The sequence below is a fragment of the Dipodomys spectabilis genome, unplaced genomic scaffold (assembly GCF_019054845.1).
Source record: "Dipodomys spectabilis isolate Male_0828 unplaced genomic scaffold, ASM1905484v1 ptg000069l, whole genome shotgun sequence".
Classification (NCBI taxonomy): Eukaryota; Metazoa; Chordata; class Mammalia; order Rodentia; family Heteromyidae; genus Dipodomys; species Dipodomys spectabilis.
This window is the reverse complement of record NW_024870746.1, coordinates 19,255,885-19,264,215: the sequence shown is the minus strand read 5'-3', so window position 1 is coordinate 19,264,215 and position 8,331 is coordinate 19,255,885. Positions and strand designations below refer to the sequence as shown.

At 47.0% G+C, this 8,331-nt stretch overlaps 1 protein-coding gene across 1 annotated transcript; it reads left to right on the top strand.

The window, feature by feature from the left end:
- The first annotated feature begins 2,899 nt into the window (after positions 1 to 2,899).
- Nenf (neudesin neurotrophic factor) lies at positions 2,900 to 8,021 on the top strand. The gene is made up of 4 exons (XM_042681810.1): positions 2,900 to 3,091; positions 4,957 to 5,017; positions 6,197 to 6,300; positions 7,712 to 8,021. Exons 1-4 carry the CDS (start codon positions 2,930 to 2,932, stop codon positions 7,886 to 7,888), a joined length of 504 nt encoding a protein of 167 aa, XP_042537744.1. The 5' UTR covers positions 2,900 to 2,929; the 3' UTR covers positions 7,889 to 8,021.
- Positions 8,022 to 8,331: the final 310 nt, after the last annotated feature.

Below are 8,331 nucleotides of genomic sequence, written 5' to 3'. Positions count from 1 at the left end.
TGTGATAAACTGCTAGCATTTCCCATTCATTGTTTTCCATAGACTCCAAGCTGAGGCTTGAACTCTGGGCCTGAGCACTGCCCCTGAGCTCTTCAGCTCAAAGCTAGTGCACTACCACTTTGAGCCACAGCACCACTTCTGGTTTTCTGATGGTTAATTAGAGATAAGAGTCTCACAGACTTTCATGCCCAGACTGGCTTTAAACCGTGATCCTCAGATCTCAGTCTCCTGAGTAGCTAGGAGTGAGCCACCAGCACCCAGCAGGGTCTACTTCTAACCTTGCTGTCCTAGTCACTTTCCCCTTTCACAGGGAGCCTGTGAAAATCAGATCATATCATTCCTCAAGCTCCTCTAAATTGCAAATTCCCAATATCCTATAGGGACTCTCCTCTAGTCCCCACTTCTCCTGGCACTCTTAATACCACCCACTCTTCCAGCTCTAAAATGCTGAACACACTCCAGGCCCCTGTGCCTTGAATGCTCTCCTTCTAGACATCATGTGATTCAGTCCTTTCTCACCTCCCTTGGGTCCATCTCTAAATGTCAACTTATCTTTGATGTCTCCTCCCCACACCCTACTAAAGCAAAGAGTTCCATTGCTTTTTTCCCTTTTCTGCTTTATTTCCTCCCTAGCACATACCACCTTCTAATCAAGTCATTTATTTTCAGTCTCCCTCCACTAGAATGGAACTGCATGAAGGTAGGGTTCTTATGTGGTTTGTTCTCTGCTGTAACCCAGTGCCTCTGACAGCCTCTGGTCATTACTAGTTGTTCAAATAACTGCAGATTGAATAAGCACAATGTTTTCACATAGTGGTAAGAAAATAAAACAAGTACCTCTTAAGAAGAGATAGAACAAGTATGGATGAGGGGATTTATCTGACAATGATCAAGGAAAGACTCATGCAGAGAGAGAGAGAAGGAAAGAGGTTTTCATGAAACTAGTTACTCTGTGTGTGTGTGTGTGTGTGTGTGTGTGTGCGCGCGCGCACACGCGTGTGAGAGAGAGAACCTAGACTTGAACTCAGGGCCTCAGTGACTTGCACTCTTGATTGGTCTTTTTTGCTCAAGGCTTGCACTCTACCATTCAAACCATATCTTCCACTTCTAGTTTGTTTTTTAATATCACAGAGACATAACAAGGTCTAAGTTCTTTAATTCACATAAAGGTGCTGGAATTAGAGCCAGGCATAGTAAGTCCTTGTGGGGGTCTCCTTTGCTAGTTCTCCCAACCACTAGATGTCAGAGGGCCCAAAGAACTCTGCATTTTGTCCTCACCTCCTCTCTACTCCCATGCCCTTCCCTGGTAGCCTGCCATGCCTGTGATTTTAAATATAGCATATGCATCCATGAGTCCAAAATGTATATGTCCATATTGGAACCTTCTTCCAATTCCTGTTAGATGTCTAGTATGTATATAAAGCTAAGCAAGACCTCCTTGATCTCTCCCTCCAAAACCTGTGCCTCCTACCATCTCTCTCATAGCTCAACAACTGGCAATATCTTCTTTCTAATGGCTCTGGCTAAAAGTCTTGGAGTCATCTGTGACTCCTCTCTGTCCCTCATCTCCGTATGTCTCCTTGATCAACAGATCCAGTCAGTCACATCTTCAACACATACCTACAATCTACCCACTTCTTACCACCTGTGTCTACCAGCCTGGTGCAAGCCACCATCCTCTCCTGCTTGGATTATTGCAATAGCTTTCCTGCTTCCTTTACAGACAATACTCCAAGATACTTGGTTAATATTTTAACTCTGTTCCATTCACTTCCAGTCAAAGTTAAAGTCTCAAGAGAATAAAATAAGCCGGGCGCCGGTGGCTCACGCCTGTAATCCTAGCTACTCAGGAGGCTGAGATCTGAGAATCTCGGTTCAAAGCCAGCCCGGGCAGGAAAGACCGTGAGACTCCTATCTCCAATAAACCACTAGAAAACCGGAAGTGGCGCTGTAGCTCAAGTGGTAGACGCTTGCCTTGAGCTGAAGAGCTGAGGGACAGCGCCCAGGCCTAGAATTCAAGCCTCATGACTGACAAAAAAAAAAAAAAAGAGAGAGAATAAAATAAACTGTGGGGCCACAAGAAAACTACTCCCTCTCTGCCCCCTTACCCTCTTACCACTTGACTGGCCTGACCTCTTCCTCTAAGGCTCTTCCCTCCAGCCTCCCTCCTTCACCTGCTGCAGACTTGTATACAAATATTACCTTCAATAAGTCTTCAGGTCCTCCTGTTTAAAATAGCAATCCTCGCTTTAATTTGCACCTTGCCTTTCTTTTTCTCTTTAGTATGCATCCCTATCTCACATACTATTTACGTATTTTTCTTTGAATCTGTCTCCCCATAGAATGTAGACTCTAGTGTGGGCCTGGGTCTGTCTTGTTCAGCTTTGTTTCCAGAGACCTGGTACATGGAATTTCTCCAAACAATATTTTCCGAATAGTCAGTGACCTTAGATTTTGCACAAATGTTAGCTATTAGAGTTCTTTCAAGGCACACTGTCCTTTGCCTTACCCTTTGGGGGGGAGGGGGGAGGGAATATCCTTGAGGACTAGATGTTTAAATACAAGCGGGTGGGGGTGGGGGGGTGGGAAGAGTTGGGGGGAGGGGCAGGGAGGGAGGGAGGAGAGAGAATTGAATTGAAAGTTAGGACCTGCATTTAAAAGAGTGTGAAACGCACAGCTACACCATTCACAGGTCTACCATGACATCTGTCGTTCTTTGCCAACTTTCAGTTGGTGGCTTGAGGTCGCGAGCCAGGCTTAGGTCCTACCTCCGACGTTCTCGCCAGTGGGCGCGGGGCGGCCGGGCCCGTGCGGGGCACCGCCGGGGGAGGGGCGGAGGCGGGGATGGGTGTCCCCGCCCTCGGGGCGGCCCTGGTGGCGGGGTCGGGAACGCGCCCTGGCTTTGCGCTGCGGGCCCTGCGCGCTCTCCATGGCGGGCCCCGCGCCGGGGTGGCCGCTGTGGCCGCTGGCTGCGCTGGGCCTGGTTGTGGCGCTGACAGCCGGGGCCGGGCCGGAGCCGCATCCGGCCGAGCGGGGACCCCCGGTGCGGCTCTTCACCGAGGAGGAGCTGGCTCGCTACGGCGGGGAGGAGGTAGGCGGGCGCGGCGCGGGCCTGGGGCCGGGGATCGCGACGTGGGACCCCGGGAAGCGTCCGAGCTGGCCCGGGTCGGGGGCCGGGGCCTCGTGCCCCGCGGAACCCCGGCTCGGCGCCGGCCCGGGCCGTCTGGGCTAGGCCTTCTTTGCAGGCCAAGGCCAGTGCCAGGCGTGCAGGCCGGTACCCGCCTTGCCTACAATCCCCACGCCCCGCTTCTTTTTCCTGGTGATCTGAAAAGTTCCGAAAACTCAGAACTTTAACAACAACAACCACACACACACACACACACACACACACACACACACACACACACACACACACACACCTGAAAAGTTCCGAAAACTCAGAACTTTAACAACAACAACCACACACACACACACACACACACACACACACACACACACACACACACACACACACACACCCATGATCCTCCCTTCCATGATGTCCCAGCACTGTGCCAAGTGTCCTAAAAACCCACCTGGATGGAAGTTAGCCCCCCCCCCCCCACACACACACACACACACACACACCCACCCATGATCCTCCCTTCCATGATGTCCCAGCACTGTGCCAAGTGTCCTAAAAACCCACCTGGATGGAAGTTAGTAAACCCATATCATCTGTTTTGTGATGGTGGTGGTGTTTCTAAAGTAACATTGCATACCCACTACTATAGCAGAAATGAAGCATAACTGCTAGTCAAACTGTGGGCACACAGCAGGAACTTGCATTTTTCTGGCCCTGGACAGAATTTAATGTTTTTGGAAGGTTTTTAATATGATTAAGTTATTTATATACTTCGGCCCAGAAATTCCATGTATTGGAATAGACCTCAGGGAAACATTTCATCCAAAACAATTTTTTTAGGAGGTATAATTCTACCATTTATAGTTCCAAAGAGAGGAAGCACCCAAATATTCAACATAGAAGACCAGCTACACAGCAGATGTACTGTATCACTATTAAGATGGGTCCTATGTAGCTATTTGAGAGACAGCCATCTTTCCAATATGTGGAAACATTAGGTGAAAAAAATGTTACCTATAATATCAACATGTAAAAGAGGGGCTGGGGAGGTGGCTCAGTGGTAGAGCGCTTGCCTCGCATGCATGAGGCCCTGGGTTCGATTCCTCAGCACCACATAAGCAGAAAAAGCTGGAAGTGGCACTGTGGCTCAAGTGGTAGAGCACTAGCCTTGAGCTAAAGAGCTGAGGGACAGTGCCTAGGCCCAGAGCTCAGGCCCCACGACCAAAAAACAAAACAAAACAAAAAAAACAAAAACATGTAAAAGAGAACACTTACCTTGCCTTCATAGTATATATCTCCATTGATGATGAGGAAATCTGGACTGATTTGAATCATTATTTAATGTACTTCTGAAGTTTTATCTACATAAAGTGGTTTCAGCTCTTGGTTGATTTAAAAGTAAAGGGTTGCCCAGTGTTTTCATGCCTGCAATTCTAGCTACTCAGGAGGCTGAGATCTGAGGATTGCAGTTCAAAGCCAGCCCAGGCATGAAAGTGCATAAGACTCCTATCTCCATTAATCAGAGAGCCAGAAATGTAGTTGTGGCTCAAAGTGCCTCAGGCAAGAAAGCTCAGGGACAGTGCCCAGGCCCTGGGTTTAAGTCCCAGCACCAGCAATCAGTCAATCAATATAAATGATTGCTGTATTCATGTTATGACATTTCATGAGGTTTTAAGCTTCCATCAGTGGGCGTGGCAAGCTGAGGAGAACCAGGCCTTGAACCTCCTGTGTTTGCACAGCCCATGATGGAAAGGAAAGGAAAGGTATTACTAACTCAGACTGGGTGAGTGTGCCCTTCAACTCCTCTTCACCGTTTCTCTCCTGCTTTTTAGGAAGATCAGCCCATCTACTTGGCAGTAAAGGGAGTGGTGTTTGATGTCACTTCTGGAAGAGGTAAGTAGCTTGGCATTTTGAATCTTCATTGCTGCCAAACTCTGAAGCCAGAAAAGGTCCCTTTTCTTCCTTTTTTTTTTTTTTTTTTTTTTTTGCCAGTCCTGGGACTTGAACTCAGGGCCTGGACACTGTCCCTGAGCTTCTTTTGCTCAAGGCTACCACTCTCCCACTTGAGCCATTACTTTTGCATTACTTGAGCATTACTTTTGGCTTTTTCTGTTTATGTGGTACTGAGGAATTGAACCTAGGGCTTCATGCATGCAAGGCAAGCAATCACTAAGCCACAGTCCCAGCCCCCTTTTCTTCCATTTTAAATGACAAGATTAGCTTCATTTTTGTCAATGTTTTATTTCAACAGAATATTTTTTTTTCCTATTAATGCTAAGCTGGCTTCTACTCAAAAGCCTTCCATGGCTTTAAAGCTCAGCTTGAACTTGATGATTCCTCTAGTTGAGCAATGAAACAGTATTCCTTAGCAATTAGCTGACATCATAGAGCATTATAGAATATTTTAATGACATTAAATAATTTCTCTGATTTAACTACATATGATATTTACCTGTAGGTTTTTTGTGTTTTGTCTAGTAGTGGGGCTTGAACTCTGGGTCTGGGCGCTGTCCCTGAGCTCCTTTCTCAAGGCTAACGCTCTACCACTTTGAGCCATAGTGCCACTTCCAGTTTTCTGGTGGTTGATTGGAGGTAAGAGTCTCACTGGCTTTCGTGCCTGGGCTGGCTTTGAACTGCAATCCTCAGATCTCAGCCTCCTGAGTAGCTAGGAGTTAAAGGCATGAGCCACTAACTCCTGAACTTATGCAGGTAGTATTGAATGGATCACCTTTTGTTTGGTTCACAAACACTGTTGTGTGAAAATAGACTTGGTTTTCATCAGTATTTAGCCAGACATATTTTTTGTTTGCATTTAATTTTTAAAGGGACTGTTTTTGTTCTCTTCTTTCTAAAATCTATATTTCAGCCTGCATGTGACTTATTCTCTATTTGAATTCGAGGATGTTAAGCTGGTGACTGGGCAATATCTTCATTATGTTGTGCGTGCATGTGCGTGCGTGTGCGTGTGCGTGTGTGTGTGTGTGTTCAGGCTTGGAGTTTCTCTTGGGATTGGGGGGGTCTGGGGTCATGTACACACTCTGTGTGCACACTCTTCCTTCTTCCCTACTGCAGAGTTTTATGGACGAGGAGCCCCCTACAATGCCTTGACTGGGAAGGACTCCACCAGAGGGGTGGCCAAAATGTCTCTGGATCCTTCAGACCTCACCCATGATACCGTGAGCCAGATTATGACCTTTGGTCAAAATGCCCCATGCCCTCAGCTGTGGCCTTTTGTTTCTTGGTTTGTTTTTTAACTTCTAAGCAATAACAAAGCTTCCTAATTAACTTGCATGCCCCCCAGTCCAATAGATTGTCCTGTTTTAGGCCTACTCAGAAACGTTCCACGGCGAGTCAAACCCAACCTCCTGTGAACTTGTGATCCAACTCTGTGGTCTTCACTTTGGTCCTCAGCCTTTTATGGTCTACCCGCACCACTCCCCAGGCCACTCTTGGTCGCTCAGTGGACTAATGGGGGAGATGGAGGATCTCCCGCTATGCTCATATTGATATGAAGAAAATATTGCATAAAAAGTAATCTCCATAACAAGCCTGGCATTCCCCCAATGTGTGCTCTTCATCACATTGACAGTGGGATAAACGCTTAAGTCACAAGATTATAGAAATAAGAAATGAAGAAAATAATGAAGTACCTGAGATAATTAGCTGATAGAGCAGAAAGGTTTATTTTCACTTACTATTTTGGAGGTTTCATGATCAATGATGACAATGATGGGTGTATTTGGCTGAGAAAAACTGTTTACATCATGATCAGGAAGCAAAAGAAAAGAGGGCTCTAGTGTACCCCAGTTGTCTTTGAATGTATGACCCTAATGACCATCTCTAAGGACCTTCTGCTCAGCTCTACCTCTTAAACATGCCACCAACTCCCAATAGTGCTACACTGGAGATCTCTAGTCACTTTTAACACGTGAGCCTTTAGAAAAGGGGCATTCTAAGCTGGGTGCTGGTAGCTCACACCTGTAATCCTAACTACATAGGAGTTTGGGAGCTGAGGATCAAGGTTCAAGGGCAATCTAGGCAGGAAAGTCCATGAGACTCATCTCTCCAATTAACCACTGAAAAGCTAGAGGGGGAGCTATGGCTCAAGTGGTAGAGCTCCAGCCTTGAGCACGAAAGCTCAGGGATAGCACCTAGGCCCTGAGTTCAAGCCCCCAGTATTGGCACAAGAAATTTCAAAAAGGACATTCTAGATCTAAAGCCTATCAGGAAGCATACGTAAATATGCAGTAGGAGTCAGAGGGTGGCAAGAATCAAGCAGGAAGAGACAGGTGCAGATAGCAGAGGGCACCCAAACCACCCCAGGATGGTTGCTCTCCATGGAGACTTCAGTTTCTGCACCAGTCAGGCAGGAAACAAATGAAACCATTGCTCTCCCCATGTCATCCCCACTAGCGCACACAGGGTTCTCTCTTTAGAAGTGTGCTGTCCATGATTTGCCTTATTAGGATAACCTTTTTCTTTGCTTGCATTCAGAGTGTGGAGACGGTAAGGCAGGGATGGAGAAAGGCCAGTGCCAACCATATTCATTCATCTTCACCCCTTGTTTCTTGGGCCTTTCTTCCCCAGACGGGGCTCTCGGCCAAGGAGCTGGAATCCTTGGATGACGTCTTTACCAATGTATACAAAGCCAAATACCCCATCGTCGGCTACACCGCCCGGAGGATTCTCAATGAGGATGGCAGCCCCAACCTGGACTTCAAGCCTGAGGACCAGCCCCATTTTGACATAAAGGATGAGTTCTGATGGTCTGTCTGCAATCAATGGGAGACTCGTGAAAGGGCGAGACAGGGGCACAGACAATAAATCTCCTGCCAAATATGCTTTTAAAAGCCTCTCAGTCACCCAGATGTGAATAAAGCAGACATTAAAGCTAGAAGAGTGACTGCTTTTCATTTTGCTGGGTCCAGTGTGTTGGCTGCCAGCGTGTCTCTGCCCACACAGCAAACAGGGTGGTCCCAGTAGCCTCTGTGGGAAGCGTCCTGCATATCACCATTGCCAGCTAGGGAATGATCTTTATTTCTTTATGCTTTTCACTGCTTGCCAGATTTTCTGCCCTGATCACGTTTACTTTATAATAAAAGACAAAAACAAACTTCCTATTGTTACAAAGGGAGAATTTGTCCGTATGTGCCACTCCCTGGGGACTGATGACACCTCTTGTAGGTAAGTAGGTTTGTGCTTCCTGT